At 38.4% G+C, this 22,507-nt stretch overlaps 2 protein-coding genes and 1 long non-coding RNA gene across 3 annotated transcripts; all 3 read right to left on the bottom strand.

Annotated features, from left to right (window-relative positions):
• Positions 1-783: 783 nt before the first annotated feature.
• Positions 784-14,984, bottom strand: LOC135086010 (mediator of RNA polymerase II transcription subunit 28). The gene is made up of 5 exons (XM_063980789.1): positions 14,795-14,984; positions 7,400-7,524; positions 5,324-5,468; positions 4,242-4,346; positions 784-3,033 (listed from the first exon to the last, which is right to left on the bottom strand). The coding sequence occupies exons 1-5, from the start codon at positions 14,852-14,854 to the stop codon at positions 2,905-2,907; spliced, it is 564 nt and encodes a 187-aa protein (XP_063836859.1). The 5' UTR covers positions 14,855-14,984; the 3' UTR covers positions 784-2,904.
• Positions 9,490-14,650, bottom strand: LOC135086008 (probable lysine-specific demethylase 4B). Its single transcript, XM_063980788.1, has one exon. It carries the CDS (start codon positions 14,261-14,263, stop codon positions 11,537-11,539), a length of 2,727 nt encoding a protein of 908 aa, XP_063836858.1. The 5' UTR covers positions 14,264-14,650; the 3' UTR covers positions 9,490-11,536.
• A 3,129-nt stretch (positions 14,985-18,113) lies between the features above and the next one.
• Positions 18,114-21,031, bottom strand: LOC135085848 (uncharacterized). The gene is made up of 2 exons (XR_010260233.1): positions 20,949-21,031; positions 18,114-20,415 (listed from the first exon to the last, which is right to left on the bottom strand). It is a non-coding gene; the product is annotated as an uncharacterized LOC135085848 (long non-coding RNA).
• Between the last annotated feature and the right edge of the window lie 1,476 nt (positions 21,032-22,507).

Below are 22,507 nucleotides of genomic sequence, written 5' to 3'. Positions count from 1 at the left end.
TCAAAACTAGCAAAAGTAGTTTAATTTTACGCGTAATCAAGGAATGGCTTCTTTGGGTGACCCTTAGGAGTCCCATAATATCATATTAATAACATTACTCACCTATATTGGTAGCGGTCTTCTCCAGATAAGCCAGGGGCCCCTGAAGCGGGGCCCCGGCGTACGCGCCCCGGCCTCCCGCAAGGAACATGCCTTGCGCCAGGCTGTTCTGCATCTAAGGGAAGGCGAAACGATAGGATAGCTCTTAGGTAACGGTTTGTAGTCCGCGCCAAAAGATACTGGCAATTTTGTATGTTATAGGTTAGCGCTTAACCGAGTCAGTGTCTAAGGTATGGGACCGGCACGGGAGGGGTAACATTGACATATTATTATTATGTCACAGAGCATAGTACAATCTGACGTTTCTGAGGTGTGCATCAGACCATTTTGGGGTGGTGGGCTAAAGATAGGTGCGTTTTTGTAATATATCTCTAAAACATAATAAAATATTGATTTAGCCCTTTCGCTAAATTATTTCCACTTCATTTGATAGAAAAATTGCCAGTTTCCTAAGACGCGGGTAATTTCGTCAATATCTGATTGATTTCATACAATAAATAAGCAAGCGAGCATTCGTTGTAACTACGAAAATAACTACTTTAGAATAAGCAATTAAAAATAAATTAAGTTGAACTTAAAAATAAATGGGAATAAATAAATCATACATACCTTGGTGCAATACAAAATGAAAGCATCTAGGCCCAATCTAGGGTAATAAATAGGTAAATAAATAAAACAAAAATATGGGTTTAAAGAAATTATATTTGCTAGGAACAGAACAAAATAACTTAAATTAAAGATGCAATCTTACAAAATAATAGCTTAAAATTAGGTATATTCTACTTAAGGGCGATTAATTCAATTGTTTTCTAATTTATTTTGACATGTTTTTGTTAATAATCAGTTAAAATGTCAAACTAAATAAAAACTTTATCTTCTAACATTTGAAAAATCACACGTAGTTTTCCGTTAGTTGAAATAGTTGGGTACAAAAATAGATATTTTTTACGCAAGTGTCTTATTATTTAACAAAAATGTTAAACTATGCCTTCTGGACAATTTTTAATATTCAAAAGTTCATCAAAATTAGTATTTTATATCTCAACATGAAAGCTTTTGGCAGATTTAGTACTATACTTTAACATTTTTAAACTATTCAATAAAATACTTTTTTAATAACATTCAACTGGTAAATTTCTTAAAAAATAGATGGGTTTCTTTAATGTAAATGGTACTTATAGATAAATACATACATCTATGTGAATACTTTTTCGTTTTTAAATATTCAACATCAACATTTTAATGTTATGAAGGTTTTTTCAATAATTTTAAACATTGTATTTGCAGGTACATAGTATAGCCTGACCAGGAACATAAAAACCCTGGCATAGAGGCGCGACAATTGCATTTGATAGTGCAACACTGAGTACAGTCGTACCTGTGTTAAATTAATTGGCTAACTTTATGTATCAGGATTCAGGATTACGGGCTAATTTGATATTTTCATAAATTAACGAAAAAATATTATTATAGGTAACCTGGTTTAAATAAATTAAATGAAACCATCAATCGAGCTAGTAGGATTTATTTTATTAATAATGAATAATCAAATTCAGAACTTGAATATTCAACTGCAATGTCTGCTCATGAACGCATCAAACTCGGTAGTTGTTTCCCAATTCCATAAAATTCAACACTTAGAAAGTGACAAAAAATTTTAAAATAGGTAGTTGAAACAAACCATAGCTAATTTTCATAGTGGACTGTACTATACGATAAACATGTCAGTCAATTTGACAACCTTTGTCGGAAACATTATTCAATGAAAATATTGTTCGAACCCTTAGTATTTCTCTTCGACAAATACTTGAACACATTGTGAACCACTTTTCTTTCACGACTATAAAAAGATTTTAGCAATTTAATTCACAAAATCAATTGCGCACATTTAAAATAAAGTTTGTTTACACTTTGACAGCAATAGACTGACATGCAAGGTGACATATCAATGAAGTTTTCAGTTACTGTTGCCATTAAAAGAAATTAGTATCATTAGTTTTCCGCAACATGGCGAGGGTTTTTATGTTCCTGGTCGGGCTATACATACGAGATTTTAGTTATTAAATTCCCCACAAGTTTTTGTATTCGTGGATGAGATTTTAAGACCTGATTTTTCAACCATCGAATAACGTTTATCTAAAAAAAAAAATTGGCCTATTAACAGTTTCTGCGTGGGAAATACAATGTCCACAGATTTAATCTGTGACTATGTCGAAATGACAATTTTATTTTTTTATAGAAAAAATATCCGATGATTGAAAAATCTGCCTTAAATTGTATTGGTTTTAAAGTTCAATCATCATTGCTAAGTTTGTATTAACATGGAAAATCCCGCGCGTGTCTTGTCTCAGGCCTGGTTTTCACCAAAGACGTGTTTTGAATAACCAATCAGATTCAGTTATTTCCCCCTTAATGTTCCCCAACGCCCCCTAACTACGGCCCTGCATACGTCACGACTACCAAATAGACAATTTGACACCATTCCCCAATAATTCGAAATCTCAACTTTTCTAAAGAATTTAATTAATAATTTCTTAATTTTAAATTAGGTACCTGTAAATGACTATTTTTGGTCGCATTGTAATTGAAAAAAGTAGTTTATTTGAGTTGACAAAATAGTGACGTCACTTGCTTGTAGTGCCATACAAAATCTATGGGAGAGTTTCGTTTTGACAGTTTTAAAAAGTACGTCAATTGATTGGTGGTGTCAACACGTCTTTTGCCCCCCAACGCCCCCTAACTACGGCCCTGCATCAGTCTACCAAATTGCCCCCCAACGCCCCCTAACTACGGCCCCTTACGTCCCTACCGGCGCGGGCCGGCCGCGGGATACGCGGGGGGGTGCGGCGGGCGCGGTACCTGTTGCTGCTGTAAGGCCGCCTGTTGCTGCAATGCTGCTTGCTGCGCCGCTGCCGCCGCTGCCATCTGCTGCGCCTAAGGAGAAGTTGTGACTTTAATGCCAGTGAAATAGGGTGCAAAGTTGAATGGCACGGTTACTTGTTTTAGAGCTAGTGTGATAGGGTACAAAGTCAAATGACAAATGAAATGGCTAAGGCTGGGTTGCACCATCTTACTTTTACTTTGACAAACGTCAAAAATTCCGTCCAACTACATACAAAAACACCGGTTATCGTAAAAGTTACGGTCAAAATTAGGTGGTGCAACTCAGCCTTAATGATGATTTTTTTACTTTTGATAGAAAGATTGCGACGATAGAACGGTGAAGGTTTCGAATTTCGATCCCCGCCCCTGCTCGACTAAAGTGGTGAACCCACTCGTAACACAAGCATACTGGTATTTAGTACTACGAAGAATTAACGGGATTGTTATAGTAATTTGCTAATATTATTTAAAAAAAAGTGACTTTTTCGACAATAACGTATGAATTTTATCAGCAGGTCGAGTAGTTGCTACTGCAGGAACAAAGCTTATTTTCCAGAGGCAAATAAAGGATTATTTATACATACCTACACTACACTCCCCACACTGGCCAGACGGGTTACGGTCTAGGGAGCCTAATCAGCAGTGCCGTAGTCTTTTATACGTCAGGTACAAAGCTTCTTTAACTTTGTTATGAGTCAGGAAGGGCTTTTGACTGTGATCCTGCCGGGTATCGAACCTATGCACAGCTTCATCGTTTGGCAGCTGTTGCTGCTCCGTCATCTGCTATAGCACCTGCTGTGCACTGTGTGTGACCCTGCCGAGTGTTAAACCTGTAACCCACCTGCACAGCTTGGACGCTAGGCGGCTGGATTGCTGCTGTTGCTATGACGGCTGCTGTTAGCACTTGCTGTGTACGTTACCCTTCTTCATCTTATTCGTTACGCTCTTGGCATAGCGGTCGTGGTCATGTTGAGGCGTTGTTCACATCGGTTGTAGAGCGGATACAACTCTCCGCACGATCTCTCTCCATCTCTCTCTATTGGCAGACTGTCTGGTGGTGCAGTCACATACGCCGTCTCCCACTGCGGATTTCACTTGGTCGGTCTAGCGCATTGGTGAACTGCCACGCGATCGAGTTCCTTCGACTTTTCCTTGGACGACCAGTCATTCTATGGAGTTGTCATCCCGCCTTGAGACATGTCCGAAGTATTGCAGTATGCGCGCCTGTGACCCGGCTGAGCATCAAACCTATGACTCACCTGCACAGCTTGGACACTAGGCGGCTGGCGGGGGGCGGGGGAGGCGGCCTGCTGTACGCTCTGCTGCGCCGGCTGCTGTTGGCACTTGTTGTACACTGTGTGGCCCTGCAATAGACATTCGGTTTAGAAATACATCTTACCACCAAAACATGTTCATAATCGAGAGTCGAGACCAGGCCCCTTTCTCGCGACCGAGGGGGCCCCCGTCTGCTCTAAAGACTTTTCGCCAGATGATAAGGGCCCCCCTTGATCCAGTTCTGGATTTGTCAATAAGCTACATAGGCCGCGGCCTAGGGGCAGTAGATCTCAGAGTACGCTTACTCGATTTCCTACGGGCGGCAAATCTGTAAATCCGCCACTGCCTTGATCCTTAAGTGACCATAATAATATGGCTCCCACAATGATTTCCACTCCACATTTTGTTTAAAATTACATTCACTCACAGCATGTCATGGAGCAGTCCATGGAGGACTACCGACCGACTCGAGATCCGAGGAACCTGACCGCGCCGCTGGACAATTGTGGTGAACTCATAGTTTAATGCGAGGGGTTAACAGGAAAACTAACTTAATAACCTCACAAAGAAAAGATACTTAAACGGTCACATTTGCACTGGAGGGAAGTCGAAACTTTCGTTGCGGGTCCAATGACAGTTCAACTTTTCCCCGGGACTAAAGTGAGCATCACTGGTTGGGTTTTTATTGGCGGTCAAGCCAGTAGCGGCGTAAGGGGAGGGCGGTGGTGGGGGCAATCCGCCCCGGGTGCCAAGCATCAGGGGGTGACACAAGTCGCATAGATTAGTACTCACTGGCGCATCTGCATGGCAAATCTGCGGTCTATGTCATGATACGGGGGGGTGTGTTGTCTTTCAATCTTCGAATCGGTAGGTAACCCCAAAATCCTGAGGTACCAGGGGGTGCCATAGGACTTGTGACGGGGGGGGGGGGGGGGGGGGTGATCGCCCCGGGTGCCACGCCGCCACTGGGTCAAGCTGTAGATAGCTACACAGGAGTTGCAGCGGTGGGAACGACAGGTGGGAATACTTAGTCTCGTAAAAGTAAAACCTCACAGAGTAACCTCACCTGTAAATCAGCTAGCAAGTTCTGCCACTGGCTGATCTTGTCGTAGTGCCTCCTCAGGAGTTCCTCCTTCCTCTGCAGTTCACACTTCAGCTCGTTGTTGTCCTCCTTCACCAGGAGTTCTGGCTTCATGGCAGACAATAGGAACCTGGTCGTTGGAGAAAGGAAGAGGAAAAACAATCGTTTATTTTTTATAGTTTCTGCTGATTTTTCTATTTTTTTATCTCTGCAACTATTGGGCCAAAATATGGTCCTTCGAGCCAGATTATAAGTCACAATGAAGTGTATTCGATGCGTAAAAGAGTGGCGGCTGCCTTCAACTTTAGACCCGAGTATCACGCCCGTATTCACAAACATTACTATGAGGTCTCACAGTGCGCGTAGACGCACAACGTGACACACGAACCAATCAAAGAGCTCTATTCAACGCTGTACCTTCAATTTGCTGCTTCATTTAAGCAAGCATCGTTTGTGAATACGGGCGTCAATCTCCTAAGATTCCGTAGCTGGGCCTGGGATTCTAACCCATTTTGCTTGTGTTATTTGCTTTGTGTGCGACTAATAAGAATAAGCGACCTTTGGGTATTTCGCCGAAACAGTAAATTTTCTGTGTCCAGGCAGGCGAACACATGTTTTTTTTATATCTATACGTATAAAACTATTTTTCTGGGAAAGTTCATCAAAAGTTTTATTTGTTTTTGCTATTACAATAGCAGATACTACAAATAATAGCGTAGAAAAACTTAATCAAAAGTCGTTTTTCTAATTTCCTTGTTATGTCCATTACTGTTGTTTGCCAAAATGAAGGCACACTATAACAAATTGAAGCGTAATTTCATTCTAATAGCACTCTCTTTATATTTGAGAAACGTTTGGCTATCGGAAAATAAAAACATTAAATGTCAAATACTTAAAGGAAGTAAATAAAGTGAAGTTAAGTTCTTGTCCGAGTCAAAAATATAATTTCCCGGGGTCTTCATTTCGACCCTTGTAGTAACGAAACGAAAGAACTTAGAATGTAATGCACTGCACCGTTACACTCGGCCATTTCGTCCCAAAAGGCCATCGAGGCAGGACAGTACTTCGTTGACCAGTTTCGCGACAAATTGCATAAGTAGGTCCCTCCTTGGGTTTTTGTTTACTAAAAAGTCAATTTCTTTGGACGGCTTTTTGCAGCTAAACAATGGATTAATTTTATTGTTTATTTACACAGATGTAGTGTCTGTAGGGGTAAACCCATGATTTAAATAGTAAATGCATAGGGTAAATAGGTTTTTGTCTGTGGTGTCTTTTAGGCATAAATCTAATTTCTGTGGCCCTAATTTCCTTGTTTTCCGTGGCATAAAATGGCCTAGGAAATTATGAAAGACCATTTTTAATTCGGCATTAAGTAAAATTTTTAGTATTTCTTTATTGGAATAAGTTTAAAATTGTCATTTTAAGAAATGGGTATCAGAATAGATATAGAACAACTTGTTTTTAACTCTAAACTCAATCGACTGCATTTATCTTCCTTAGTTGTGTAAAAAGGTCGTAATGATACAATATTAATTGGTATGTTGGCTTGCGAAGGTACACAAAAATGGGTCGAACAAAAAAAAGCAAATTACAGAAGAAAATTCAGAGAAAAAAATATTTATAATAATTTCCTTGGCTACCAAAAATTCATGACCTTATAACTTTGTTTCTAAAACGAATTATGACACCCCTTTTAGATATATTAGCTTAGTTTTTTCTACTTAATGCAATGGGAACCTAAAAATAGTTAAAAACAAAAAAATATTTCGTACCAAGGAAATTAGGCAAAATTGACCATTTTTGGCGAAATACCCGTTTAAGGCTCAGTCGCACAGTCGATCTGCATCAACTACTAGGGAGCGAGCGGTTCCTGCGGACCGTATTACTCTAAAACGCTCCCTTGAAGTTTATACAGATCGACTGTGCGGAGCGGATCCGCACTGGACGGTCCGCGTGACACTAAAACCAACCTGCTCAATGTTAGTCATGCTATAACGTAACGCTAGGTAGGTACCTACTCTTTATTTGACGAAGCCATTAAAGTTCCCTCACAAAACTCACCTCTTCTGAAGGAAGAACGCCTCCATCTGCCTGGCCAGGTCGATGAACCGCTCCACTTCCACCTTCACCTCCTCCTTCTCCACGCTCGGAGACGCTTCCTGCTTCGTCAGCACGTTCAGGCATGCCTGGGGGTGGGCAGTAGGTCCTAAAGTCCGGTCGCCGAGCATATAGAATTTCGTCCAATGACCCCAAGACTGTGCGACGGGCAGCCACAGTTGCCACTTGTCTAGGGAGGCAAGGCTAGACTATCGTAGTAGTGAATTTCGCTTTGTTGAAGATTAAGGCGATTATCACACTGCACCGCGCTCCGCCGCGTGCCGACATATGAACAATCCCGCGCGCAAACAAGTTGTCAGTGTGTTGTGCCGCGCGTGTTTTCTATACAAACTGAGGTACTTGCATACAATGATTAAATCTGTCGTCCCTAGGGTTGCCAGGTCCAAAAACACAAAAGCCGGACTATGTGCTTCATTTGGCCGGACATTTTACCCTAAAAGCCGGACATGCGACGCATGTGATGCGTCCAATTAGTGAGCTCACGAGTGAGTACTATCATCATCCGTTGCCTAACGTCCTGATGCGTGCGTGCCTTATTCTGTGGCTCGACTTTCGCCTGGCGCGGCAGCCAAATAAAAAGCCTAACAAAAGCCGGACAGGCCGGACATCGGTTATTATGGCCGGACACGCAATCAAAAAGCCTAACTATGTCCGGCTTTATCCGGACGCCTGGCAACCCTAGTCGTCCCGCGTACCGCGGCGGAGCGCGGTGCAGTGTGATAATCGCCTAATGGTCAAAATTTTTTTGTAGTGTTTATTACTTATTTGGTAATTAAAAATAGGTTATTGTTTAGTTCTATTGTGTAGTGTAGGAGTAGATAAAAGTTCAAGTAGCGAAATCACTTTTACGTGATGATTTATGGTATTGTCAAAAAGTTTTTTTGTTATGTGTGCCCTTAGATTAATCAAGCTTATTAATCTAAGTGTGTGCCTATTAAATCTGGTTATTGGTTGCGTTTGTATGTAGCTATTTTGCAACAAGAATGTAGACTGTTGTTGTGTTAGCGTGATTCAGGATATCTACAGGATTGATAAATTGAAAAGCGCAAATAATTTACCATACTTTTATTGACAGAATTCCATTTAAAACAGGTTTTAAATACTATTAATTATTCTACATTGAACATTTTGCACTCTTAACCAATTGAACGTGTGATGATGATGATAATGATGATGAGGCTTCAAACATCGAGCTATAGTAGAAGAACAAGTCGTGGTAATATATGAATTAAAATAACATCACTCAAAGTAGGTACATTTAGATTTAGCCTAGGCGCAGACCACCGATTTTTAGTTGGCCGATAGTTGGGTCGGGCTGTTAATCAGTATGGAGATGTATGAAAGTGCGCACATTACACCGATTTGGTATCGGCCGATCTCTGTACAAATTCGAAGCCAACCACAACCAAACTATCGGAATAAAAGTCTGTAGCCTGCGGGGTGTTTTCTTAGGCTGGATTGCACCATATTACTTTAACAAACATCAAAAATCTTTCAAATTCCATACAAAAAAACAACGCCGTTTATCTTTTAAGTTAAGTTCGCTTTTATGATGAAGAAAGTTAACTCTCCAAATTGTAATATTTGTGATAAGGTGGAGGATGTTCAACACATCCTAGTAGAGTGTGTGAAATTTAAAAAGGAAAGAGATTTAATCCTGCGAAAGTTTCACATCAACGCGTACGATGTAGGAGGTTTTCTTAATATTTTAGCTAACCCAACAAGCAAAGCTGCAAGATTTGTGGTGGATATGGTTTCGCAGGATTAAATTTCTTTCTAAATAGTGAATGTTAATGTAAGCGTAGGTTAAGACTCCATGGGACTGACATGTTTTCAAACAAAAGTCCCTAAATAAAAACAGATTAAAAAAAAATCTTTTAAGTTATGGCAAAAAAGTTAGATGATGCAACTCAGCCTTAATCCGATTCCACACGTATACGTTGGGACCAGCTATTTTCTAGAACCACACGTTGGGCGAGTGGCGTTAACCAACGTGTGGAGCTGGCCATAAGTCGACAATTTAACGCCAAATTACAGGTCTCAAACTTCGAACCTTATGGCTTTATGTTACAGTTACAAATCAAATAGTGAAACAAGTAGTCGACAAGCGCCATTTTTCGGTACAAATGTACAAAACCCATAAAAAGTCACATTTAATAGCTCCATCTTTAAATTGGCTTTTTGACTTGCAAGCGAATCAAATTTTGAAGTGACGTTATTTTGTCTAGAAGTTCAGTAAAGTTAGACTACCCTCGTAAATTACCTCTAAATTAGCTATTTAATATAATTCTAATCTTATATACAATAGTTCACATGGTTAAGAGTCTTAATACATTTATGACTAAGAAATTCACTTTTTACAAGCTTTATATTATACTTAACAACCAAAATGCCTTCACATATTTCTGGAAAACACTTGAATAGGTACGTTATTTTAAATTTAATAGCCCACTTCTAGACCAATACAATAAAATCTCAATTCTGAATATAATTATTTTGTAATTAATTCCACACTTATGATGAAAATAACTATTAATTTCAAACAAGTGTAAAGTACTCATTTTCAAGCCTACCATCTCCGTATTTTCGGCTATATCTGTCCTTGTTGCACAAGCCACGACTGCTTAAGAGCGAAAGGGATAGAACCAAAATCACGGATACGGCAGACAAGCCAATAGAATCGTGTTGAAATAATAAATCAAATTTTAAGACTCGCCACAGGCTACAGATTTTTTAATCAGTCTGGTCAGTTTCAAACTTGTATGAAGAATCGGCCGATACCAAATCGGTGTAATGTGCGCACTTCCGTACTTGTTCAGACTGATCAACAGCCTGACTGACATAACTATCGGCCGATTAAATCTGTAGTCTGCAGGGAGCCTAAAACTAATACTTAGGACACCCAAAATTGTGTACAACACTTATACTATGGTAAAGCTGCTACATTAAACTAAGTAGAACTATACTTAAATGTGATTTTTATACTAAATTAGGTATTCAATCAGTCGATAAAATGGCTAAGAGCATGATTAAATGATGTGGAAAGTGATTTGGTTGACAATCCAAAATATAGAAGAGATTACGTAAAATATTTGTATGTTTGTAATAAATAAACTCGAAAACTATTGGACCGGTTTTGAAAAATTCTTTCACCATTAGAATTCTATTTTTTTTTAGTGATTAACATAGACATTTTTTAATTTATAATTTTAAAGGTTCATACGAAATTACTGACTCACTTCACTCATCACGAAATTTCAGAAACTACAAGTGCTAGGAATCTCAAATTTTGCATGGGGGTTCCTTTTAGAACGTAGGTGCTCACTAAGACAGAATTTTGCAAAATTCAACCCTTAAGGGAGTAAAACGGGATCCACGCGTACGAAGTCGCGGGCGGCCGCTAGTTAAACATTCTGCCATGTAACTTAACCAAATCACTTTTCACATCATTCGTAACTTAAGTGTAATGATGATACACAAATAATAATTTACAATCCATTCACAAAGCGGATTTTTTATATTGAAATTAATGAATAAAGATCCCATTAAATCTACCTATTTATAATAGTTCACTTTAACAATCGTAAACATTTTTCAATCAACATTTATTATTTTGTATCGTTTTTTAATTTACCAACACAATTTAAAATAAGTTAAACGGTTATTGCTTAAAATCACACCCTAAAAATAAGTGCAAATAATCAAATCACAAACATATAGTTTGATAAATAGAAAAAACTTTAGTGTTACATTTTCTAGACTCTATTAGGTACTTTTAAATTATTGGTAGTGTAAAAAATTACTTTCTGTGATTTTATTATAGTTTTTATGGATTTATGAATATGAATAGGCGATGGATGTAAATCCCCACAGCCTGATAATAGATGACTATATTCATTAGTGTTTGCAATTAACACTGTAATAAAGAATTGTGAACTAAACTCTGTAATTTAATTATTTTGTACAATAAATTAAACTAAATCTTGTAATCAATTTACATCATTAAGCAATATTTATAGTCTTTAATAAGAAATATCGAACGGATTTAAATTACTTATTGAGTAACTATTACAATACTGATTATTTCTGGTACGAATACCACGGGGATTGGTACGGACTTCTGTAGTAGTCATCGTTTGTGTTGATTTGATTGAAGATGTTGTGCATATTTTGGAAGGACTGTTGCTGATGATGTTGTTGGTAGTAGGCGTCCTCTGGTCTCCAAGACCTGGCCGGTTCAGGATTTGGGTGCCTTTGCGCTGTCTGCAGAGGTGCATACGTCCGATAGTCGAGTGGGGAGTCAAGGAATATGCTGTCATTGTACTGGCCCACTGGCATGGGCCATTCCTGCGGATTAGCGGGCTGAGCAGGCTGTGCGACGGTTTTGGGAGGCGAAGGCTTCTTAGCTTGCCGTCTGACTTGCCCTAACGGCGGTGACACGGGCAAAACATTCTGTTTGTTCGACATAAACTTGTGGAATTCCCCTTGGAAGGCACTAGGGTCTTTATTCAAAGGTGGAATTACAGCTGGAACCCGTATACTTGAATCTAGCACTCTACTCGTGTATGGTTTTGTGTCGTAGTCGTAGGACTTTGGTTGAACTGTTTTGGCATTTGATGTTGCATTTGAGTAAAGAACTTTAGGCGGTGTTTGCAGCGGCGTCAACTGTTTGAGTATTGAAGAAGTGACGGTAGATGTAGGCGGGGAGACTGTTGTAGCGGTTATTTTCTGTGTAGTAGAGTACATTTTGGATTGCCTTGACATTACTGGTTCTACCGGTGAGTTGTATTCGAAGTTGGGATGCTTTTTAGGCGTTCGCGGTTTCCTCGGCTTCTTTTCTTTTGGTACGTCGCTCTTTACTTTGGGCTCCTTCTTAACGCGCTCTTTCTTCGGCGGTTTTTCCTTCTTTTCTGCGTCAGATTTCACGGCGGGTTTCCGCTTTTTGCGCTCTTTCTTCACTTCAGTCTTTACTTCAGGTGTTCCCTGCGTCGTATTTGATTCAGTAGAGGTATTTGGTTTAGCCTGGCTTGTTTCCAGCGGATCACTGCCGTCTGTCTTCGCGACTGCGTTTGGACTTAACCCTTCGACATGCGGCGGAGACTCCCAGTTCGAGACCGCAGAGGCCATATCGTCAAGCTGTTCATCTGACAATTTCTTTGTCTTCACTTTCTTCACTCCCTTCTGTTTGGGTTTCTGACTAGCTTTCGATGGAGATTTCTTTTTGTCTTTATCTTCAGAGATTTCATCCTCCGTTTTGACCTTCCCATCTTCTGATTTGACTTTGCCTTCTTTCTTGATACTCTCTTTCGTCTTTCTTCTGGGTTTTGACATCTTTTTACTCTTTGGTTCTTCGTAATCAGAATCTTTGTCAGAGTCCATATATCCAACGTCAGGCAATTGAGCTTCAGATGGGTCCATCTCATCTCCTTTCAGCCAGATGTCTTCAAGAGCATCCAGCTGTGTGTCATCAGGGTCCATTGGCATCATCGGTCGCTTCATTGAGGTCATCATATCCAGGTCTCCTTCAGCCATTGTCATCTCATCGTCATCCATAACATCGTGACCTAAAATGGACACAGCAATCGCACCTTCAGATATGCTTTTACTGGCCATTGCTCTCTTCAGATGAAGCGGGTGACGTTTCTTTTTCTTTGAATTCTCAACTTCAGCTTCTATAAATGATTCTGGGAGTTCCGTGTTGTTTTTGTTGCACAAAATGTCTTGGCCTGAAGGATGTGGTGCGGGTACCATTTTCTCAGGCTGTTCCGGATGACAGCCGATGTCTTGGCCTTTCAGCCACAGTTCGTAGCGATCTGGCTGGAACCTTTTCACAAATGTATCCATCGATATTTTAACCATGTCATTGCTGCAAGTACATTGAGTTGCCCTCTTTCCGTATTCCACCCATCGTGGAGCTGCAAAGTTTGTCGACTCCGCACAGTTGAAGCCATGATTGAAACCTGCATGGTAGCCAAACGGGAATGTGATCATAATCTCACCAGCCTCTTGAGTGATTTTATTGACTGGAACTGAATATTGTTTCAGAATCTGTGGTGAGATCAATGTCATCTTGTGTCGTAGGAAAGCTTGACAGGTTTTCGCAGAAGTCGGGAAAAATCCAGAAGCGATTCTTTCAAACCGTTTTCCGTGTTCCGGTGGGATTGCATACCATGTTTTGGGTTCACCAAAGTGTAGATAATTTATTGAGTACAAATCCATGTCTTCGGTGTGCCAAGCGAATGTTGTTTTCCACATGCCAAAGTACAAATAAGCTGTGTTTACACCGTCAATTTCTATTCCGTAATCTGAGTTGACAAAATCGAGTATCGTTCCCAAATGGTTTATGTTCCATTCTTTGACATCTGGATCAGTGATGCTGCCGTTGACATCGGCACCGTATATCGGAGCAACGTAGGTTACATTTTTCCAGTACTTCCTCTCAAGATCATCATAGCTACTGTGTCGAGGAGTGCAGTATTTCGCAGAGTTGGCCATCACAGCAAATTGCTTCACAGTCATGGCTTTTTTCTGAATATTGATCTGTTGGAACAAACCTTGTTTTCCAGTCACCACCTGGCAAATTGGCGAGGGTATCGTCACGTTTAGGGCGTCCAAGTCATAGCCCGACTTACGAGGCACCCACTCCGGCGGAGGGATCACTTTAGCCAGGCCTGCCTTGTGAGCTCCCTTCGACTCCATATACTGGATGTAATTGTTGAAATCCTTGAATTCCTCCCATGTCGGCCGGAACACCTGAATGGCCACACCACCCGCCGAGGTCCCAGCTTCATCACTAACCACGGACATGTCTTTTTTATCAACACACGATGTCCAAAATCAACACTATTTCATCACTTGTCCACCACTCGTACAGTATTTCAAACGACACTTCGCCACTTTAGACGCCATTCACGATATTATTCGTCACGAAATATTGTCCAAATTTCGGAAATTCGAGTTAAAAACCACGCGATAATCTATTCGTAATTAAGTGAAAACATTATCAGTAAAATGGCCGACTTGAATGAGATGCGCTCGCAATGCTTTCAACAAAAATCCCTTCACACGAATCGAAGTACACTTGAAGCTACATAAGCTAATTTAGGTCACGTACACACCGAATTGTATGACATTATGCGAACTAGGATTATTTTTTAGCCTATGCAGCTTCGATTGTAGCAACGCCGGCCACTCAGCCACGGTCCGGATTCATTTCGGAATGTTGGTATACAATTTTGACAGTTGTCAATAATACAAACATTCTTTTTCGCGTTGAGGTTATGAATGATTTACGAATTTCTCATCGGAAAACTACTATTAATTCGAATAAAAACATACCTGAAATGATTCTTCAAATTCCTCAACTAAATTACCACTTCCATTTGAGGGAGTCGCCATCTTAGGTATTTGATTGATTGCACAATTTTATGTTATTGTCCGTTTGGCGTCTCTGAGTGAAAGAGAAGTCGCTACTGTATGTATAGCGAGCGAGCACGCGCAAGCAAAATGCGCGAAAAGCGATCACAAGCGATGGGCGTATTTTACCCGCTCGCTCGCTCGCCGTGTGAGCGTTGTCGTTATCCACGCACGCTCATTCGTTCTACGAGTCAGGGTTGTCAACGAGTTGCTCGCAAGTTGCAAACAAAAAAGCAGTTACAATCAAAGATCTGTGTTTGATTCAATATCTTTTTAAGTTTTCTGTTCTCATTGTGGTCCCTCCCTGCAGTGTAGTAGGTATTATTAAACAGTTAAATAAAAGTTGTTTTCATTGCATTGCAGCGCGGCATGTGAAAAAAGTTTTCCCAAATCAACCTAATTGTTTTTTTTTTCTTGCCCTAAGCCCTAATCTTGGATTGTATAAAAATTAAGAATTGTAGATATTTGCCTTTACTCGCTCGCAAGCACGTAGAATAGAATAGAATAGAATAGAATAGAATAGAATATATTTATTTGTAATAAATTAAACTGAAGGGTAGGTAAAAAATTAAGTGACAACCCTACAGACTTTCATCCCAAAAATTCGTTCTATACCGTACGTGCGCACGCACGTGTCCGTTTATTACAATGCGTATTACGTGTAATTGTGAAACATGTTAAAAATACTAAAAAGTTGTATAAATTTTACCCGGGGCTAAGAGATGACGTCCATCTTACACATTGATCATTCATTCAATCCATTTTTTAAATGTTGCCAACACTGCGCTGTCAATAACAGCTGATTGTGGTAAACATGTCAAAATCAGCTGTTTGTTATCAAACTTTGACCGGTTGACCGGTCTTTCATGTTTTTCTGACTGAGATGTGGAAGACTGACTGATTGAGTTGTAAGACTGTCCTAGGCTGATCGCATACCGCAACCGCAGATGCAGCCAACCGCAAATCCGTGGTTCGATCACAGAGACGTAGGAGCATCCAGGAGAACCAGGAAGTTCCTTAAACTACCCTACATCAGTTGAAAGATCATAAACTACCTACGCTTGAAAAAAAGAACTGCTGGCGAGTGGCGCTGCAAAATAATCATGTGCGGTCTAAAGGAAGGGAGAGGGGGGGATGCTTCATAAGGGGGTGTACTAAGGGGAGTGGGGGGAGATTTAGGGGGGAGGGAGTGGGTGCATCATAAAAGGTGGTTTAGGGGGAGGGGGAGATTTAGAGGGGGAGGGGAGGAGGTTTAAAATCTCTTGCCTTGCCACTAATACAGGTACTATGTGTCAGAGTCACTAAATATCATAATCACAGAAAGATCCCCCGAAACCTTAGGTAATCAGCGCACTTTCACCTTAACATTGATAATACATAGTTGTGAAAAAATCATACTTCTTAAAATAATAACACAAACACGTGACGCGTGTTATACATGAACGAGCCCAAGGACGGTTATTCACTCGTACATACTGTTTGAGTCATCACGATCATGCGATTGTAGACCTTAACGCATTGTGATACAGACACGTGCTATTTTTAGGTTGTATGCGAAAGACAAAAAAAAACCATCATCATGCCCCTCAAAAGAGGGAGAAAAAAGAGAGATGGCGATTGAAATAACCATTCTGTACTAAAGGTAAAAAAAATTACGGTCAGACAGAAAAGGCATGTAAAAGGCTTTAGTCAGAATCCTTAATATTTATGAGGAAAACAACATGGTGAAGGTCAGCAGCAGTCAGCGTCCTCATTCGACCGACTCTCGTTCGGTTTACATCGACTTTGGTTTTCTGTCGGGTTAGATCGGTCGATATGATTCAGATGACAAATGTATGGTTTTATCGCGTCTAATCGATAAAATGGCATGACAAAAGCTTAAATATCACGGCGCGCATCATAATCTGGCCACGCTGATGCCAGCCTTAATCAGCTTTGAGATAACAAAAACATAAAGTAAGTTTGTAAGTAGATGAAAGTTTTTAAAAATCAAATAATTTATTGGCATTTTGTGTTAATTAGATTATCTTGTCTCGATGTGGTGGTAAAGGCAAGCAATTTTACACTCTGAAAATAAGTAAGAATAAATAAGCATTTATTGCAAAATTATAAGTTCCAGGTTTGAATCCCGCTGAAGTAAAATAAAATAATATAAAATAAAATATTTTTTTTTATTTCGTTTAGGTATAATTAAGTTAGATTGGAACCTCCATTTATGCAATATGAAACCAGTTCACCACAGTTTAATAATAATAATTAAAATTCCTGAAGAGTTAATGCATGTAAAAAATAAATCCTCGCGAGCAAAAGCCGGGCTTAAGACTAGTACGTAGTACATGGTCAACTTTTTCTGTAAACCATGGAAAACTTAATCCATGATTTCGCATAAATTGTCCCTGTTTCATTTGGTTTAATTTAAATAGATTATAATATGAATAACCATACAAAGAAAAATAATTAAAGATCGTGAACTCGTAAATAACAACAAACAGACAATCAACATGTATTGCACAGTTATGGATTAGAGATGTATTGCATTTTATAATAATTTTCAATATTGCCAACATGACGCATCTAACCACCAAGGAGTCACTATAACACCACAGACTAAAAAGACCACAGATTAGAGAGTATGTCTAAAGACACCACTCTTGTTCAAACCCCATTTCCCAAGGCTAAATCTTCTTGACATACGATAAAAAAAGTTAGCATCACAGAGCAAAGTAATACATTGGGAATAGAGAGCCCTCTCACAGATTTTGTTGTAGACCGCTAATGTCAGTTGATAGCGCCATCTATTAACGCCATCTGTAATCTTTAGCTACGTATAGCTATATCTATAGCTATGTATCTATCTAGCTAGATACTATAAATACATATGAAGAGTACAGGGAAAGAATGATCAGTCACTTTTTATAAATCGGAAGTTATTAGAATTTATAAAAAGTGACTGGATCATTCTGTCCCTGTACTCTTCATGTGTATTTATAGTATCTAGTCTTCTAATTGATAAAAAGGTACTTTTTGATCCTCCCTCCCTGTACTCTATACATCTTTTAGTACTTTGGCAACCTTATGAGAAATGAAACATGCTATTTTTAGATTACTTGCTATTAAAAGATACATTTGACTAAGCCTATTTTCTTTCTCATTATATATTTACGAAAATACGGTAATACTTAGAAAACAAATAAATAAATAGCATGTTTCCAGAATAGTAGTATAGGAAAAATAAACAATATTTTACTTACTGGATAACATTTATTTTCTACACTTATGTTTATCTCTATAAGCTTGTGCTGCTACCTTTGTTTCATCATCACCATGATATGTGGTTTTGCCTGACAAAATCCGGTTAATTGAACGGCACCAGCTATATAAAAGAACATTTATTATTGTATTCTCAAAATAAGGTTTTAATATATTTTTATGAGTTTCACAATTGAAAGGGAAATCAACAAATATGTCTGTAAACATTTTGATTTTTTCTTTTAGTTTATTTTTCGGTACATCTTTTTTTAATATGTCTGACACTACATGTTGAATTTGTACAAAACATTTTTCCACATTTTTTGCTGGGTATAATAAAGAAGTTTTATGTTTTTTATACTCTTTGGCTTTAATATATTCATTAGTTTTGTCATTAGGGTCACCATGCATATCTTTTTTACAATTTTTGCATCCTTTGGAAATATGTTTGAGGCATTTCCCCAGGACCCACCCACACACATAATTACCTTGACCAGCATCAGTAACATCACTACTTAAATTAATGAAAGGTACCACAATTTCGTCTACATGTTCTGACAATTGTGGTGCTTCTTCATCAATGGGACTGGGAATATCAGAAGTCGAAACATTTTCTCTTATAAAAAAATCTAAATTTTGCAGGCAGCTGTTATCATCCCTTTCGCAATTAGCATGTAGTGAATGGGGCGAGTTAAAATTACTAATTAAAAGGGACTTAAAGGCCCCTTCAAACGCCATTGTGTCCGGTGCCGTATTTCTGGCCCCATAGCTTCTGATGTTCCCAAAAAAATTTTCGAGTGGGTCCTGGTTGAAATTTCGTGTTAGCATAGCATCAAATGAATAAGTTCGAGACAGCAATATCCATAAATGTTGCATTCCTTCAATTGTGCGTATGAAGTTTTTGATAGATGGTATCGCTTTAGTTTCAATCACACGGATTTTATTATTTTTGTCCTTAATTTTCTTAATAAATGTTACTGTTTTTAAAATTTTTATGGCATTATTCCACAAATCATGGTGCGGTGTAGACCTGCGAACACATCCTTTATAAATTTTGCCATTAGGCACATTAAAAGTATTTGAATTCAAAGAGTCAAATAAATTGTCGATCAGTTTTGTAAATTTGATTACATTTCTGCATTCTTCAGGGAGGTCTCCTCTTGCGGTGAGGTGTTCTGCTACCACAGCTACGCTGTGACTGAACACTTGTGTAGCTGCTTTCACTTTCATTTTCTTAATTTTTTCAACATAAATGTGCTCATCGGTGAGTTTATGTAGAAGTTTTAATTCTCCATAGCATTTATCAGCTTCATAAACTTTTTGGTAATATTCCCATTTTATTAATTTTTCGTTTTTCTCTTCAAAATCGAAGTATTTTAAATCTTTTGTGAGCAAGTTATTTCTTAGCCCCTTAATCAAATGTGGGACATCAAATAGAGGGATTATTCTTGATTTTCCAATTTCAATCACTTCGTATTTCCATTCTTTTTCCTTTCTTAAATAGTTTTTTTTTGTGTCTTCTATTAGTTCATTAATTGTACTTACATTTACTGTGCTTTGATCACACACTGTACATACAATTTTCAGTCCTGTGCCTTGCACATATTGTATTACATTAATTAATAAATCTTTTAGTTGGCTCTTGTTGATTGCATTACCAAAATAATAGGCAATGGGTTGCTTGAAATTTTTTTTTAAACCTTTTACCATGAAGACTAATGCATGGTCTGCAATTTTTTTTCCATCAAATGTAAATCCCCTAACCTGGTCTTTCGCAGCATTGTAATGAATTTGGGGGGATATTGACATTTCGTCAAAAATTAGGCTGCATAATCGATCTTCCGTACATAGCTCCTTAACTGTATCTTTGATTTTTGAAAATATGCATTTATTTAATCCTGATTCCACTTCTATTTTTGTTAAAAGCCTTTTTAAAGACTTCGTGGATGGTAATGTAAAAAATTTCGCTAAAAGTGGATAGCTCCTTGGACTTTTCTTATACAGAGATAGCGAGAGCACTTTCTCTTCCAAAGAGAATCTGCGACCTGAAGGCTTCTTGCTGGTCTGAGTGTATTGCATTTTTGTGAAAATTTTTGCAGCGGTTGTCATTTTCTGTGTTACTTTTCGTAATAAAACATCTGTAGAAATTTTTTCAGCATCAACTAGTCTAGCTTTAAAATTTTTGTTTCTCTTTTGAGACCGTAATAATGTCGACTGCAGGACCTTGATTTTTCTCCTTGTTGTTTTTAGTTGGTTCAACAGGAGCGACGGCATCAACTGCTGCCGACGATTATCTGTAAAAAACACACATTTTTTAGTCCCATATTTCCGAATTTACAAATGAGAACTAAATTGCCATTCTCAATATAATATAAATCTCAAAGCTTGGAGTAGCACTTGGCTTAATAAATATTATGATAATTGAATTGTGTCATGGATGATACACTGCATCCATATCATAAAACCTTTACTCAACAGTGGGCATTTATAGGCTGATAAGATGAGAATGAAAACATGAATATTCTTATTCTAAACTTATTTTCAAAAAGTTTATTTAAAAAAAACTAATCCATCATATTTGTTATGTTTTGACCTATGATTTTTGTCTGTCAGTTCTAGCTAGGTATCACAAATACAGCCATAATATTACCCTAGTGATTGGGGGTTGCTAAAGTGGTAGATCTCTGTACTCTAGAGAGTCCCTTGTCTAGTAATTTCATAAAAATCGTACAAAAACCTTGTTTGTTTGTAGAAATGCTTGGGAGGCCTTTGTTCAGCAGTGGACGTCTTTCGGCTGAAACGTACGAACGAACATACAAAAACTTACTTTTCTTTTCTTTCGTTGCTTTCTTTTCTGCTAGGCAATAATTGTGTTCTGAAGCTATGATTCTTGCGCAGTTATCTGTAATAATTTTAAAAGTCTTGATTAACATGATTGGTATGAGTAAAATTGTTATTGATTTGTTACACACAATTACTGATCTCATTTAAAATGCTCACTCCATGCTTTCATGCTAGTTTCGTATATAAATTGTCTATACAATTTTCTCTATTGTGTTTATGTTATTCAAAACTCATAATCGGTCAAAAACACTTTTGATTGCGAAAATCAGTCCAATAGTCGTTTTGAACATTGTGTTTTGACTGTAACATAACAGGGTGTCCCAAAAAGAAGTGTCAAGCTAGGTTAACCGGACCGGGCCAGCCGGCCTTCTTTGACAGTTAAAAGGACGGATTAGGATTGAGATTGATTGATTATGATGCTGTTGATGATAGGTACTTACTGTATGGACATCCAAATACACATCGTTTAGGCATGATGCTATTTGTTAAGAAACTACAAGCGTCTATATCGCAAAGAAACAGCACAATCGAAGCGTCCGGGTCGCACAAAAACAAAACAATTGCACTGAATCACACAATAACTTCGGAAATTGTACACACACACTTCACAACGGAGGAGAGGACTCAACTCAACGCGGATCAGCAGATTAATTTCCAGAAGAAAAGCACAAAAATGGAGCGAAAACTACAAACATGCGCACACGTAGGAGCTGTCGCCATTTTTTTTTTTTTTTTTTTTTCCCTATGATGGCATGCACGGCTTGTGCGTCAGCCACGACGAAGTAAGGTAAAGGTTGGGAAACGTATAGGAAAGTAAAAATGGAAAACGGAAAAAAAAAAGGTTGCAAAGGATCAGGAAAATAAAGGAGAGAACAAAATGATAAATAATCCGGAAACATAAAAATTAAATTACATAACAAATTATATTTTAATGTTATTATTATTCATATATACAGATAGGGTATTATAAATATCAATATTATCATGCATGTTTAGGAGGCAGGCTATGGAAGTGGGAAAAGGTACTTTTAAAGATATAAGGGATTCGATGAAAGAGGATCGGTCATGTAATGGACAAATGAAAAACAGATGATTTAAATCACCTGTGCCAGTACCACACTCACACAAATCAGAATTAACAATTTTAAGTCTAAAAAGATGCGTAGGTATACAAGCATGGCCAATTCTCATACGGATAATATTAGAGGTAGAAACCTTTCCCAGTTTCATTTTAAAAAACCATGGTTTTATAGGAATGGTAGGTTGAATGAACTTATACCATTTTCCTTTGGTTGCACTACTGTGCGCCCAATCCAATTCCCATGATTCACGCAAGTAGGACTTAGGGAGGGACAAAAGGTCATGGCAATAATTTTTATAACTGATCATATCACCATTCACAACAGCTTCATTTGCAAATTTATCTGCTTTTTCGTTACCAAAAATATGGCTATGACTCGGAATCCAGGCGAAGACAATTTTGAACCCCAAAGTAGAACATTTATGAAGCAATTCCCTGCATTGGATTACGATTGGATATTG

The sequence above is a fragment of the Ostrinia nubilalis genome, chromosome 30, assembly GCF_963855985.1.
Source record: "Ostrinia nubilalis chromosome 30, ilOstNubi1.1, whole genome shotgun sequence".
Classification (NCBI taxonomy): domain Eukaryota; kingdom Metazoa; phylum Arthropoda; class Insecta; order Lepidoptera; family Crambidae; genus Ostrinia; species Ostrinia nubilalis.
This window is presented reverse-complemented; position numbering and strand designations above follow the sequence as displayed.

Coding starts and splice junctions, on each gene's coding strand:
- LOC135086010 (XM_063980789.1), bottom strand. CDS start 14,854: ATGGCGACTCCCTCAAATGGAAGTGGTAATTTAGTTGAGGAATTTGAA. Junction 7,525..14,794: donor AATTTGAAGAATCATTTCAG/GTATGTTTTTAT, acceptor GCCCACCCCCAG/GCATGCCTGAACGTGCTGAC. Junction 4,347..5,323: donor ACTTGCTAGCTGATTTACAG/GTGAGGTTACTC, acceptor TGTCTATTGCAG/GGCCACACAGTGTACAACAA.
- LOC135086008 (XM_063980788.1), bottom strand. CDS start 14,263: ATGTCCGTGGTTAGTGATGAAGCTGGGACCTCGGCGGGTGGTGTGGCC.